General features: G+C 44.2%; 1 protein-coding gene across 2 annotated transcripts in view; it reads left to right on the top strand.

Annotated features, from left to right (window-relative positions):
• Positions 1–1000: 1000 nt before the first annotated feature.
• Positions 1001–16128, top strand: part of gcfc2 (GC-rich sequence DNA-binding factor 2) — a 47233-nt gene continuing 32105 nt past the window's right edge. Inside the window, exons 1-4 of one of the 2 annotated variants that reach the window (XM_033021305.1) lie at positions 1001–1461; positions 7766–7876; positions 10036–10194; positions 14143–14361. In XM_033021305.1, coding sequence (XP_032877196.1) covers positions 1110–1461; positions 7766–7876; positions 10036–10194; positions 14143–14361 — 841 coding nt within the window. In that variant the 5' untranslated portion in view covers positions 1001–1109. The remainder of the gene's footprint in view (positions 1462–7765; positions 7877–10035; positions 10195–14142; positions 14362–16128) is intronic. The other variant, XM_033021303.1, reaches the window with a different exon arrangement.

Raw genomic sequence — 16128 nt, 5'->3', positions numbered from 1 at the left:
AATGAGACAAGTTTAATGAATGAACTTACAATAAAACATCCTCTAGGAATTATTGATGAGAGGATGATGACATTTTGTATTCTGTTTGACTTGAGAATATGAAACTTGGGACAGAAACAATTCACGGAATAACATAGAGAAACAGCACAATAGACAATAGGTGCAGGAGTAGGCCATTCAATGTGATCATGGCTGATTATCCCCAATCAGTTCCCCGTTCCTGCCTGTTCCCCATATCCCGACTCTGATAGCTTTAAGAGCCCTATCTAGCTCTCTCTTGAAAGTATCCAGAGAACCGACCTCCACCGTCCTCTGAGGCAGACGGAGAAGGCCCTTCGGCCTATTAATTCTGCTAAAGTCGACAGGTCTGCCACTTGATTTACACTCATCCTACAGCAATGCCATCTTTTAAATGTATTTTGACATAAATACAGAGAATTATAATGCAATAATGATAGTAGATACAAGGAACTGCAGATGCTGGTGTAGAAAAAAAATACACAGAGGGCTGGAGTAACTCAGTGGGTCGGGCACCGTCTCTGGAAAACATGAATAGGTGACGTTTCGGGTTGGGACCCTTCAGACTCCAAGGAGCAAATGTGTTGGAAGGAACGGCAGATGCTGGTTTACACCAAAGATACACTAAAGATATACACAAAATGCCTGTCCCGCTGAGTTATTCCAGCATTTTGTGTCTATCCAATGAGCAAATGCCTACTCCCACTCCAATTCCTTATCTTCCTCGCAAGCTATAGGATCTTTGCTCACAAACATAACCTTTGCAAGGAAGCAGGGACATCTCTTGACCCGGGGATTTAACATATTGTTGGGGGGGGTGGTGACGTGCCAGATACTTCGGTGATAGATTAGACATAGTGAAATAAGTTGGTTTTGTGGTGTAATAATGAAGATTCGTGCAAATTACGTGTCAACGAAATTACTTCAAAGTGAAATGTTTAAAGTAACTGCTTATCATTTCTGCTCTCTGCCCCCTCCCCCCCACCGCCTTGCACCGTGGAAGATTCCTCCCTCCATCTCGCGTGACGTGCGCTGAGAACGCGGTGTCGGCGGCGGGGACCGTGCTCCTTCCATCCGCGATTGTCTTTGGAATGTTCCGCAAGAGTTCGAAGCGGACATTCCGCCGCAGGAAGAGCGAGTCGAGCGATGAGGAAAGCGAGGGAGCGCCTGGGCAGCAACAGCAGAGCTTGTGTGTGGCGGCGGCGGCTGTTGCAGCGCGTCGCGGCCGCAACCGGGGGCTCGCCTGCACCTCCAAACCCTCCCCTGCTCCCAGCAGTCCTGCTCGGGCCTATTGCCCTAGTCCCAGCTCAGCCTCGGAGAACGAGGAAGCTGCAGAGACCGGAATCGAATTAAAAAAAGATGTACGGGAGGCTGCTGAAAGAGGTCCCAGTGGTGCTCGGGTCCACGACAACAATCTACTGAGCTTCGGCTGTGACAGAGAAGGTAACTCATTGCTTGTGGCAGATCTGTGAACGATGAAAAGTAAAATTGGCAGTCTTTTTTTTAAACAGCACATGCTGGAAACATTCACTCAGCAGGCCAGACATCACCCGAAGGAAGAGAAACGGTACTTCAGGTAGCAGACCTTTCTTCAGAATCGGAAACATTTCTCTTTCCACAGGCAGCGTATTTTCAGCATTTTTTCAAAGCTCTGACTTTTTAATCAGTCAGGTTTGTGGGCTCGGGTAGCATCCCAGAGATCTAAGTACAAGAATTCGGACTGGCCTTCCAGTGCAATCCTCGTGTCTGTTCAGTGGGGGTAGCCTCTGTGTCTGTCTGCCCCTGATGTAAGTACAGCAGGCAGTGAAGAAAGCTAATGGCATGTTGGCCTTCATAACAAGAGGAGTTGAGTATAGGACGGTTGCACGTAAGGTCATCGGGTCAAAGGGCATGACGCATGGAGCAGCTCAATCCATGTGGAGGACATGGCTGCCTCGGCACACACTGTTAACACATGAAACGCGTACCTTCTTACCTGTTAAAAACTGCCAAAATTGTCATTTTTTGCGCTATAAATATTTGTGGATACTGTCATTGAAAGTGGGAAGGTATCAGTCAGTATCTTCGCTCTGAACCTGAGCACCAAGGTGTAAGCGGCCGAAGGAGCGCATCCATCGGGACAGGCCCCACTCTCCCCCCGGGGTCAGCGCTGTCCGGCCACGGCTGCCCTCCGCTCCGTCTCCCTCTGTGGGCCACACTGTCACAGGCTGTGGGTCGGCAGCGCCCACACGGGGTCGGGTGGAGCAGGGGGAGCGGGGTCGGATGGAGCGGGGCTGGGTGGAGCGGGGCCGCGGCTCTGGGCAACGTCAGCTGCAGCAGAGTTGGGGACGGTCTGCTCCTTCCGCCCTTCAGCCATGATCATATTGAACGGCGATGCTGACTTGAAGGGCCGAATGGCCTACTCCTGCACCTATTGTCTATTGTAAATGACCCCATTGTTTAGAAGAAATACTGTTGTTCAAATTAAGATTTAACCCTGAATAGGAAACAGTGAAATGTTGGCCTTTACTGCAAGTCCAAAGAACATAGAAGAAGGGTCTCGACCTGAAACTTCACCCATTCCTACTCTCCAGAGATGCTGCCTGTCCTGCTGAGTTACTCCAGCTTTTTGTGTCTATAAAAGAACATTTGATACAAATTTCCAGCTGAGATATTATTGTACTGCTGATAGTTTTGGTCTCCATATTTGAGGAACGATATATTTAAGTTGGAGCTAGTTCAGTGAATGGGGTCACTTGATTGATGCCAGAGATGTGGGGATTGATTTCTGAAGTGACCGTTAAGCAGGCTGTTCCTAGATAAATTTTCATTTGAAAGCTGGGAAGTGATCTGAAGTAGGTTAATTTGGTGGATTCTGAGGGAATATATTTTCTGGTGGAGTTATCTGCAACTTAGGGGGCATAGTTTCAAGAAAATGCTATAGGTTTATTATTGTCACATGAACTGAGATGCATACTATCCATGCATATCATACCATACATAGTTTAGTTTTGTTAGTTTAGTGTATTGTCACATGTACCGAGGTACAGTGAAAAGCTTTTGTTGTGTGCCAACCAGCAGCGGAAAGACAATACATGATTGCAATCGAGTACGTGATAAATTGAATAACATGAATGAGTACAACAAATCGTCCAAAAAGGATAAAATAGAGTGCAGAATGTAGTGCTGCACGGGTCAGGTGTTACAGAATAAGAAGTGATCCACCTACAGTTGAAATGAGGAGGGGTTTCGGTTCTCGGAGGGTTGTGACTCCAGAATTCTCCGCTCTGGGGAGCTCCCCCGAGCTGTGGAGATAGACTTGTATGAACTAAAGGGAGCCATGGAACTTGAAGAGAGAATAGAAAAATGTGGAAGCCAAGATTGGATGGGAAAACTTATTGAACTGCAGATGCTGATTGCAAAAAAAAAAGACATAAAATGCTGGAGTAACTAACTGGGTCAGACTGGCTCAAAGAGCAGATTGGCCTACTCCTTATCATTAAAATGCAATCTAGAAATTGTGAAAGTTTGTTGTGTGCAAATTAGCTTCTTTATTTCATGCATTCATTAGTACACTTTAAAATTATCTCCTTGGCTGCAAAGTATGTTGGGATGTTCTGGGAATGTAAGTATTTTTTCTTCTCGGAAGAATTGTTTGGTTTGAAACTGTAAATTGCTGTTTGGATGTAATCACCACAACGTAAATAAACAGTAAAATGCTGCTGCTCTGCTATCTGAGTATTAGAAATTCACCGGGTGATGTCGCCTCTGCTCCCTCGAAACACACCAGGGCCGGGGGTTTCTACAGTTCCTTTACTGGAAAAAAGATTACAATGGCATTACATCTAAAAAATTAATTCAATGTTATTGCAATGGCACGGAAAGTCTGATAGTGCAACACAACTGAAGTCCTTAACGTGCTGTATTATGTTTTATTGTTTTTCAATTTGTTTAAACTTAGTTTCTGAATATATCTGTCATGTTATTAAAACAAAATACTGTATATACTGGAAATAAACAGAGGTATTCACTGGTTTATGCAACCTTTGAAGTGAGAAAAAGAGTGCCAAACAAATAAACATTCATCTGCTTATAGCAAAATCTTGAGGTATTGTTCATAGACTGAATTCACCAGGTATGCACTAACTTTTGGGGATTCCCTATCGTCTAATTGTCCTACTTTTTCCTCAAATGAAAGGTTTTTGTGGTACATGCTTAAGTCCTGAATGGGGAAATCTGGATAGAAAAGCTCTGGGTATAAATTGTCCTTTCTCAAGAACAGTCAGCAAGATAAACACCAAGTGACAGTCCTGCTCTGGTTGGATAACATTAAGATTAAAATTTAAATTCAACAATTCTAATAGAGCTTGACTACTTGATTCAAGATTTAGTCTATGTGTTGGGGTCAGATCAGACAAGGGGTATATTCTGATAAAGTATTCAGGGTTAGGTCAGGCTATGCCATGCAAACATAGCTCATACCTTATTCATGCAAGGATAATTTGTTTAATATAACCACATGCGTCCTCTGTTCTTTGTCAATGTTTGTTGTTTTATCCCCAAACAGATTAATAGTTTGCTTGGGAATTTGATATTTTCATTTGGCGATGGAAAACATCACGAGTGTTTGGTCTCGATTTTAATTTTATTTCCAAACAAGCCTCCAAATATCCACTTGTGTGGTGACCAGAACTGCACATGATACTCCTGGTGCATCCCACCCAACATTTTGTAAGAGTGTTCCAATTTTCAGGGAACAATGTACTTGTTCAACAGCACACTCCAGGTTCTTGTTGTTTACTGTGTGTGTGCTGTCCTGATTAAACCTGCCAAAATGCAACACCTCACAGTTCTTTGAGTTGAATTCCATTTGCCATTACCTTGCCCACTTTAACTGTTGATGTAGATTATGTTGTAACCTGAGATAACCTCCTTCACGGTCCACCACACCACCAATTTTTGTGTGAATCCTAAACTTATTAAGCATTCCAATGACATTCTCATGCCAGGTACCCAGCACTGATCCCTGTGGCACAACACAGGTTACAGGTCTCCAATTTAAAAAAATAACACACTTATCCCTGATAATAAATAATACCCCTCTGCCTCCTACCCCCAATCCAATTTTGCATCCAATTTGCTGACTCTCCTTGCATCCCATGTGTTCTAACCTTCTGAAGCAGGAACATGTGGGACCTTGTCCTTGGAGATAACTAGCCCTCATCCCTCACGGTCACCTCTTTTAAATAAATCTAAATCAAATTCTTAAGTCATGATTTCCCATATTAAATCCAGCATCCCTGCCTCACTGGACTCCCATCAATTTGCATACAGGGCAAATAGATCGACAGAGGATGCCATCTCTCTGGCCCTTCACACTGTCCTGACTCACCTGGACAGACAGGGCACGTATGTGAGGATGCTCTTCATTGACTATAGCTCTGCATTCAATACGGTCATCCCCACCAAGCTCACCACCAAACTCCACCAGCTAGGCCTCAGCTCACCGATATGCGCTTGGATCCTGAACTTTCTCACGGAGCGACCGCAGGCAGTGAGACTGGGCCCGCACCTGTCCTCCACCATCACCCTGAGCACCGGCACACCACAGGGTTGTGTACTAAGCCCCATGCTCTACTCCCTCTTCACTCACGACTGTGTCCCTGCATTCGACACCAACACCATCGTGAAGTTTGCAGACGACACAACAGTGATTGGGCTGATCACCAACGGTGATGAAACAAACTACAGAGCGGAGGTGCAGAACCTGGCGGACTGGTGCGCCAATAACAACTTGGCACTAAACACCTCCAAGACCAAGGAGCTGATTATTGACTTCAGGAGGTCCCATTCTGGAGAATACGCCCCAATCTCCATTTACGGGGAAAGTGTGGAGAGAGTGTCCAGCTTTAAGTTTCTGGGCACTCACTTTTCAGAAGAACTCACATGGTCCACGAACACCGCCGCACTGGTCAAGAAGGCACAGCAACGACTGTTCTTCCTGAGGACATTAAAAAAGACTGGTCTGCCCCAACAGCTGCTGACAACGTTCTACCGCTGCACCACAGAGAGCATACTAACGTATGGCATCTCTGTGTGGTATCTCAGCTGCACGGAGGCGGAGAGGAGAGCTCTTCAGCGCGTCGTCAACAGAGCGCAGCGGATCATCGGGACAGAGCTACCAGCCTTGGAGGGCATCTACCACACGCGGTGCCTCAGGAAGGCCCTCAGCATCCATAAGGACTCATCACACCCCTGCCACGGTCTGTTTCAACTACTTCCCTCCGGCAGACGTTACAAGGCCTTCTACGCCCGAACCTCCAGACTCAGGAACAGTTTTATCCCAAGAACTATAGCGGCTCTGAACCGGCCCTAATGAGTGCCCCCCCCCCACCCACCCCCTTTGGACAGTCTCCCTCAGATGGTCACGTCAATCAATTCAGCTTGCTTATTTATGTATTGTATTTATTTACCTTTCTTGTACATCAGTGGAGCTGCACACTAAATCTCGTTGCACTGACGTGCAATGACAATAAAAGATATTATTATTATTATTATGCCAACATAATCATTCTTTGCCTTTTAAATGCAAATAAATCCTATCCCTAAAATAGACACACTTTGCTGGAGTTATGCCACCCGTTCCTTCTATCCAGAGACACTGCCTGTTCCACTGAGTTATTCCAGAATTATGGTGCCTTTGGTGCCTTCAGTGTAAACCAGCATCTGCAGTTCCTACATAATTCATATCCCTGTTGCCCTTCTTACACAAAGGCATACATTGGCTGATCTTCTGGTACCTCAGCTGTGGCTAATGAAGATGCAAACATCTTTGCCAGGATGCCTACAATCTCTTCCTTGTCATAGTATTCTGGAATACACTGAGACCTGGCCTGGGGGTTTTTACTCTTTGCAAGACATCCATCACCTCCTTTGTAATGTTAACAATGCTCCAAAATATCTATGTTTATTCCCTGAATCTAATATCTTCCATTGCCTTCTCCACAGTAAATACAGACAAGAAATATTCATGAGACCTCACCTATGTCTACCTATTAATTGGCTCACTTTGTCCTGCCTGTCCCCTTTTCCAGCTTTCTTATAACTCCACTGCACATCTCCCCCTCCCTAATCAGTCTGAAGAAGGATCTCTACCTGAAACATCACATATTCATGTTCTCCAGGGATGCTGCCTGACCTGCTGAGTTATTCCAGCACTTTTAAGGGGAGGGGGGAAAGATTTAATAGGGTGGCAGGTATATGGATCGAGCTGCCGGAGGAGGTTGTTAAGGCAGGTACTATCACAACATTTAAGAAACATGAAAACAGATACATGGATAGATTATATTTAGAGGGATATGGGCCAAACATAGGCAACTGGGATGAATATAGATGGGATGTGATGGTCGGCATAGGCAAGTTTGGCCGAAGGGCCTACTTTCACTCGTTTTGTGTCCTTTCGAGTGTGATCTGTGGTTTGGAATGCTCTGTTGTTACTGACCGAAAAGATTTACTCAATTCTACTCTGGGTCTAATGCATGTATGGAAACTCACAATGCATGATTCTTGATCATGCAAGAATCACCAACCGATGATCATGAATAAGGATCCTGACTTGATTCTCCCTATATTCTGATGCCTCATTTAGCACAAACCAGAAATCAAACCTGAAACGTCATCAATTTGCAGGAAATGGAATTTAAGTTATGCTGCCATTTTATTAATAGTCTTTGTAACTAGCTGTTCTATTCTTTTTCTCAAAATGTAGCGGGTGAAGAGGAATTTAAGTTGAAGAAGTCCGTTAACACCATTTTGTTTGCACCACAATGGAATAAAGAAAAACAAAGTAACATTGAAAAAGATGGAGGAATTACAAAAGGTAAACTGTGTAAAGAACATCTGAAATATCACAATCACTCTATCTTCCAGCAGCAATGGAAGTGCTTATTTGCGTTGTTGATGGCTACGTTTTCTCTTGACCATATGTTTAGTTGTGGATGTAGATTTCAGTTTAGAGTTACGGTAATGGAAACAGGCCATTCGGCCCACTGAGTCCATGCTGACCACCGATCACCGGTTCACACTAGTTCCATGTTATCCCTCCTCATCCACTGCCTACACAATAGGGGCAATTTACAGAGGCCAATTAACCTACAGTGTCGCCTCCGGCATGTGGGTGGAAACTGGAGGAAACTAACGTGAAAATGCAAACTCCACACAGACAGCACTCGGGGTCTTCTACTTTCTTAGAAGTTTTAGGAAGTTTAGCATTTCCCCCACAACTCTCACCAACTTCTACCAGTGCACTATAGACAGCATTTTATCAGGATGCATCACAGCTTAGTTTGGGAACAGCTCCATCCAAGACCGCAATAAATTGCAATAAATTGTGGACAAGCCCAGACCATCACACAAACCAACCTCACTTCTATTGCACTTCTGTTGACTCCATTTATACCTCACGCTGCTTCAGCTAGGGCAGCAGCATAATCAAGGATGAGTCCGAACCTGGTCACACCCTCTTCCATCGCGTAAAAGGTATGGAAGTGTGAAAACACACAGCACCAGATTCAGGGACAGTTTCCTCCCAGCTGTTATCAGGCAACCACAACCATAGAGAAGTGCTGAACTACTATCTACCTCTGGGGACCCATGGACTATCCTTGATCTGACTTTGCTGGCTTTACCTTGCACTAAACATTATTCCCTTATCGTAAATGTATCGATTGTAATCATGTATTGTCTTTCTGTGACTGGTTAGCACGCAACAAAAGCTTTTCACTGTATATGTGACAATAAATTAAACTAAACTAATCTAAGGATCGAAACCGGTCTCTGGCGCTGTGAGGCAGCTGGTCTATCAGCTGCGCCACTGTGGTGCCCTGATTCAATTCCTTTTGTTCAGTAAAACTATTAGTTCATGCAATGCTGTTTTACCTTGTAGTTTGCACATAAAATAAATCTGGGTTACTGTGTTTATTCTTGAAGTGGTTTGCAATTATGTCTTTTGTAATTATATTTAAATATCTCTCGCCTGCCTTCCTGAAGGTTCTGACTTTTGCTTGGATTTAATTCTTAGGTACCAATGGCCCCTGGTATCCGTCTTTTGTTTTACTGAACGTTTTCACAATGAGTGTTGGGAGGAATTTTAGTACAAAAGTTTGAACTGATTCTATTTTGACAGGCGTTCCATGCATTCTTCTAACAAGTGCATTAAATTTTCCTTATCCAGCCCACAGGTGCAAAGGCTGACTATAATGCCTTTGGTAAGATCAGTTACTTCAACTCAGTCCTGTTATAGGATAAGTGTGGTATGAATTATACGGCTGCCCGAATTTACTGCAGATTCACAGGATTCTTGCATGTTCAGTTTTATTTTTTAAATAATTGAATTGAATTTAGTTTTAGTTCAAAGGTTTCAAAGGTCTTTTATTGTCACATTTACCAATTAAGGTTCAGTGATATGCGAATTACCATACAGCCATACGAGAAAAAAGCAACAAGACACACAACTACATAAAAGTTAACATCCACCACAGCGGATTCCTCCCTGTGATGGAAGGCAAAAACATCCAATCTTCTTCCTCTTTGTGCTCCCGTGGTCGGGTCAGTCGGGGCGATCAAAGCTCCCGCAGCCGGGCGGTCGAAACTCCCGTGGCTTGGGGTTCCAGAAGTCGGTCACTGACTGGGCTCCGTGATGTTAAAGTCTGCAAGCACCCACGGTTGGAGCTCTGAGGTCGATCCCTGGCAAAGGGATTGCGGGCTCCGCGATGTTAAAGTCCCGTAGGCACCTGCGGTGGAGCTCTTGAAATCGGTCTCCAGCAAAGGCCGCCAACTCCTCGGTGTTAAGCCGCAATGCGGACGGAGATACGATACGTTAAACAATTACATCTCCGTCGAGGTAAGAGATTAGAAAAAGTTTCCCCCAACCCCCACCCCCCACATAAAACAAGCTCAAGAGCGCTAAAAAAAAAAGGAAGAGACAGACAGACTGTTGGCGAGGCAGCCATTGCTAATGCATATTATGTTCAATTTTAGGAGAAAAGGAGGCTCTGCAAGATGTTATACCAACAAAAATTAAAACAGATGATTCTTTGGAAGAGGAAACAACGGATGTACAAACAGGAAATGAAGAGATTGTTTCGGGGGATGAGGAATCTGATACATTTGAAGCAGCCAAGTATAAAAAGCAATCAGGTTTGGAATTTCGTGCTATTAATGTTATTTGATTTGTAGTTAATATTTTTACTGCTGTTGGTTTGGTAAAATGAAAAGAGGAAATTAGATGGTCTTCCACAGACAAGTACTTGAGGCATTTTTTGCAGATATTTTTGAGACACAGTCAAGTTTTGTCTTTGAATCTTGCATTGTTCCAGTATTTTGTACCTCTTCAGCGTATCCTATGTTTACTGAGGCTAAGTAAACCCTCGTTGTAACGGACCATTGGGGGGGGGGGGGTAATAGTGTCTGTTATTGCTGATTGTCCGCTATAACCGAGTAAGGTATTATCGTTGTACGTAGTTGAAACAAAGAACAGCAGATAATGGTTAATCGACACACAGTGCCGGAGGAACTAAGCAGGTCAGGAAGCATCACTGGAGAACATGAATAGATTAGGAACCTTCTTCAGACTGATTCAGTCTTCTCACTGTTATTCCAGCACTTTGTGTCATTTTAACTTAAAACTAGGGACTGATGCCGCTGGTCTACACCAGCGAGCCCTTCACCAGTTGACGCGACTGTTGTTGCGGCTCACGTTGTAGCTCCCGAAATGGCGCGCTTTCTTCAGGCCGCTTCTACCAACAGGACCCGCTTGGTCACCGTGGGGCTCCCTCCCCTCTCACCCATCGCTTCGTCCTCTCCCCCACCACCACCTCCCCCTTCTCCCTTGCAGTCGTAGACATCTTCCAAGGAGGAGCATGTCGCTGGCAGTGGTCTGAAGAAAACGCTGTCCCCAGGCACTACAACATGAGTCGCAACAACAGGCATGTCAACAGGACCGTGCAGTGGGTGAAGAAGGGCTCTCTGGTGCACCGTGGGTGGCATTGGAAGACGTGGCTGGTGGAGTGGTGCAAGCCGGGATGGTGTTGGCTGGTCCGTCTGCTATAACCAAAATCCTTTATAAAGGGGTCCGTTAAAAAGAGGATTTACTGTATTGTTTTTTCTCACGTCCACCAAGTTATGGGGGACAGCTTTGTTTTTGTGCTATCAATTTAAATCATACTTGTGTACAATGAAGTCATACACAACAACAACAGGTAGTGTAAAGGGAAAAATACCAGGGGGCAGAATATTGTCTTGCAGCATTATAGCCGTTACAAAGGTCAGCAGTGTGTTCATTTACAAGATCAGAACCACACCCGAACCTGTGAGAGGACCTTTCAGTAGTCTGATGGCAGTGGGAAAGAAGCTGTTCTTGAATCGGGTGGTACATGCTTTCATGCACGGGTCTTCCGCCTGACAGGAGAGATAATTATAAATGATAGAAGCAGAATTAGGTCATTTGGCCCAAAAAATGTTTTGATTTATCTGGGTTACAGAGAAGGTACACAAAAATGCTGGCCAAACAGCGGGTGAGGCAGCATCTACGGAGCTAAGGAATAGGTGATGTTTCAGGTCGAGACCCTTCTTCAGAGAATGTTTCCACATGTAAGAATGCAAACCTAGAGGAAAGAAAAGCAAAATAGTTATAAACAAACCCAATAGCAAAACGAGGAAATAATATTTACCTGAGAAAGGTTAATGTATGGAACTTGAGAAAATGGAAGTGATTGGGGCAAGCACATCTCAAAAGGCAACCAAACAGATCCATAAGAGAAAAGGATTAAAGGGTATGGTCAAAAGCTGCGATTAGGTGGAGAAAATAGATGAAGACTTGTCTGTTGTACAAGCAAATACGCAGACTGGTGCCCCACATGCTGTATATTTTGGTGCATGATAAATTGTTTGACAAGTTTATTTTAAAGATAAATTATGAAGGAAAGGCTCGTTTGCTCAGGCAGCATCTATGGTGAGAGAAGAAAGTTAACTTTTCAGTTCCATTTTCATTTATCAGGACAGTAGAATGGTTTTGATGAATGGTCATCGACGTTAAACTGCTTCTTTTACTATAAATGCTGAGCAGTAGCAGTATTTTTAGTTTATTTCCGATTGTCCACAGTTTTTAAAAATCTTTTCGAACATTATTGTGTTATTGAGCTTGGAAATAGATGAAAAACAACTCTCTTTTGTGATCACTATTAAGCATTTGACAAACGTCTGCTTTAAAATGAATAATGCTCATTGAGCTAAAATAGTTATTGCCTTTCAAAGTGTCCAAAAAACATTCCTACCTGTATCTGAAGATTCTACATTCCAGTTCCACAGTCCAAAGACGTGAGCACAAATAACGAGGCCATTAATGCAGTGAGGGAGTGTTTCAGTGCTGAAACAAGGAACTGAAGATGTGTGTTTACAAAAAAAAGAGACAAAGGGCTGGAGAAACCCAGCAGTATGGGCAGCATCTCGAGAGAGCATGAATAGGTGACGCTTCCGGTCTTCCTTCTTCAGAACTAATGTTTCACTGCTAATGCTGTATTTTGGATGAGGCACTTAAAATGCCATCTACATTCTCAAGTGGACATAAAATATACCATGATACTATTTTGAAGAATAGCAGGAGAATTATCTCTGAAGCAAAATCCAGAATGAATCTCTTAATTAGCATCGCCAAAACATTATTTGTTCATTTTCACATTACCATGTATGTGACCTCTATTGCATAAGGCAGCTGTCAGCATTATTTAAATGGTTACCACTTCAAAACATTTTCTTTGCCAGTGATACAATTTGAAACATCTTGAGGTCATGTCGGCCCCTGTAAAGTTTGCACTTTCTGGCTTGATGTCAATGTGTGAATGTGTTAACGTCACTAAATGCAAGCTATTGTTTCTATAACTTAGTTCATTGTGAAAAATGGACAAATGACAATACTTGTGTTTTCTGTTATCAGATTGGCTAGTTTACAATACAATACAATTCAATACAATTCAATTTATTGTCATTTGGACCCCTTGAGGTCCAAACGAAATGCCGTTTCTGCAGCCATACATTACAAACAAATAGACCCAAGACACAACATAATTTACATAAACATCCATCACATTGCTGTGATGGAAGGCCAAAAAACTTCTCTCTCCACTGCACTTTCCCCCCCGATGTCAGAGTCAAAGTCAAAGCCCCCGGCGGGCGATGGCGAATTGTCCCGCAGCCATTAAAGCCACGTCGGGTGATGCAAGGTCGCACACCGGGTCTTGGTGTTAGAGCCCCCGGCGTGCGCTCGCAGAGACCCGCCGCCATTCCAAGCCGCGCGGGGCGGTGCTGTAAGGCCCCGCTCCAGGAGCTCTTCAACCCCGCAACTCGGGCGGGAGAAGTCGCCGCTGCGGAAGCCCCGAAAAGCGGTCTCCCTCCAGGGACCCGCGGGCTCCCGGTGTTACCGTCCGCCAGACCCGCAGTTGCAGCCACCGAATCTCCGGGGGTCGGGTCGCAGCAGCGTCCACCACAGCTCCACCCGCTCTGGACTCGGCCAGCTCCGCGACGGTGAGGTGAGTAGTCGGCACCACAGCCCCCGGCCTTCCTGTTGGAGGCCGCTCCTCGTTGCAGCCCCAACGACAACGGAGACCCGACAAAGAAAAGGTCGGGTCTCCCGTGCAGGGAGAGATTTAAAAGTTACCCCCAACCCCCCCACACCACCCCCACCCCCCCACACACATACCCCAACAAAAATAACAAAAACTACATAAAAACATAGACATAAAATAATAAAAACGCAGACGGACTGCAGAGGCCGCTGCTGACGAGAGTCGCGCCACCTACCGGATCTATGTTCTATGCATTTTGTTGCACAAAGTAAAATAGCTTGCATCTTTATAAAAGTGTCAAAGTAAGAATAATTGCAATCTGCTCATTCAAGGGCATGTTTTACCCAGTTATGTCAGTAAGCAAAAATGCATCATACCCTTTTAAACAATAATATGGATTCCTGACAAAAACGTGAGCCAACAAAGATTGAATGTTCTTAGCTGTAAAATGCTGCATTATGGACTTTTAGTATTGACGGCATTATATATTGATTCTTGACCTCACTGTTATTTTTGTTCAGTGCAGGTGAGATTCCAGATGCTCGGTACATTCAGGCTGCTCGTAAAAAGCGACAGAGGGCAAGAGCCCAAGCTGACTTCATTCCCCTTCACTCAGCAAGAGATGATACTTCAGTCCCTGATGAAGAATCTCCAATTAGTGACGATGATCTTGATGATCATGAGAAGCGAATAGACTTCACCAAGGCACTCAAAACACAAAGACAGAAAATGGCAGAGGACATTGGTAAGACTTCAGTTCTTCGAGGCATCATGTCTAAAGGTGATATTAAATAAATAGAACCTGGATATGCATGATACCTTTCTTGAACTCGAATATCCCATGACAAGAGACTTTTATTGTCATATGTACCGAAACGGAACAATGAAATTCTTTATTCGCAGCAGCACAACTGTTTTGTAAACACAGTACTTAGTAGATAATATAAAGAAACAAAAACGAAGTTCAACAAATAAAATAAACAATATAGTGCTACAACAAAAACGAAGCCCTAAGTTCCTTAGTGAAACCAAGGCAGTCTGTAGTTTGGAGTTTAGTTGGAGATCGTAGCATTCAATAGCGTGAAGATTGTTGGGAAGATGCTGTTCCTGAAAATTGATATCATAGTTTTCAGACTCTTAAACCTTTTTCCTGATGGCAGGAGTGAAATGAGAGTGTCTGTCAGGTTGGATGGGGAGCATCGATGCACAGCTATTTTCAGGGTCCTCCAGAGACGTTCGATCGGGTTCAAGTCCGGTCTCTGGCTGGGCTACTCAAGGACATTCACAGACTTGTCATGAAGCCACTCATTCGTTGTCTTGGCTGTGTGCTTAGGGTCGTTGTCCTGTTGGAAGGTGAATCTCCGCCCCAGTCTGAGGTCCAGAACACTCTGGAGCAGGTTTTCATCAAGGATCTCTCTGTACTCTGCTCCGTTCATCATTCCCTCGATCCTGACCCAGTTCCTGCTCCTGAAAAACATCCCCACAGCATGATGCTGCCACCAACCATGCTTCACCGTAGGTATGGTATTGGCCAGGTGATGAGTGGTGCCTGGTTTTCTCCAGACGTGACGCTTGGCATTCAGGGCAAAGAGTTCAATCTTGGTTTCATCAGACCAGAGAATCTTGTTTCTCATGGTCTGAGAGTCCTTTAGGTGCCTTTTGGCAAACTCCAAGCAGGCTGTCATGTGCCTTTTACTGAGGAGTGGCTTCTGTTTGGCCACTCTACTGTAAAGGCCTGATTGGTGGAGTGCTGCAGATATAATTGTCCTTGAAGGTTCTCCCATCTCCACAGAGGAACTCTGGAGCTCTGTCAGAGTGACCATCGGGTTCTTGGTCACCTCCCTGACCAAGGCCCTTCTCCCGCGATTGCTCAGTTTGGCTGGGCGGCCAGCTTTATGAAGAGTCCTGGTGGTTCCAAATTTCTTCCATTTAACAATGATGGAAGCCACTGTGCTCTTCAGGACCTGCAATGCTGCAGAAATAGTTTTATCCACTTCCCCAGATATGTTTCTCGACACAATCCTGTCTCGGAGGTCTACGGCCAATTCCTTCATCTTCATGGCTTGGTTTTTGCTCTGACCTGCACTGTCAACTGTGGGACCTTATATAGACAGGTGTGTGCCTTTCTAAAATCATGTCCAATCAATTTAATTTACCACTGGTGGACTCCATTCAAGTTGTAGAAACATCTCAAGAATAATCAATGGAAACAGGATGAACCTAAGCTCAATTTTGAGTGTCGTAGCAAAGGGTCTGAATACTTATTTAAATGTGATATTTCAGTTATTTATTTTTAATGACTTTGCAAAAATTTCTAAACACCTGTTTTCGCTTCTTCATTCTGGGGTATTGTGTGTAGATTGATGTTAAGAAAAAAGAATTTACTCCATTTTAAATAAGGCTGTAACATAACAAAATGTGGAAAAAGTGAAGGGATTTAAATACATTCTGAATGCACTGTATATGGATAGCCAGGAAGTTATTGACTCTCTCCAGCCCCGATCCGTTGAAG

The sequence above is a fragment of the Amblyraja radiata genome, chromosome 5, assembly GCF_010909765.2.
Source record: "Amblyraja radiata isolate CabotCenter1 chromosome 5, sAmbRad1.1.pri, whole genome shotgun sequence".
In the NCBI taxonomy this organism is placed as follows: Eukaryota; Metazoa; Chordata; class Chondrichthyes; order Rajiformes; family Rajidae; genus Amblyraja; species Amblyraja radiata.
The sequence above is the reverse complement of the archived record's forward strand: the minus strand, read 5'-3'. Positions and strand labels throughout refer to the sequence as shown.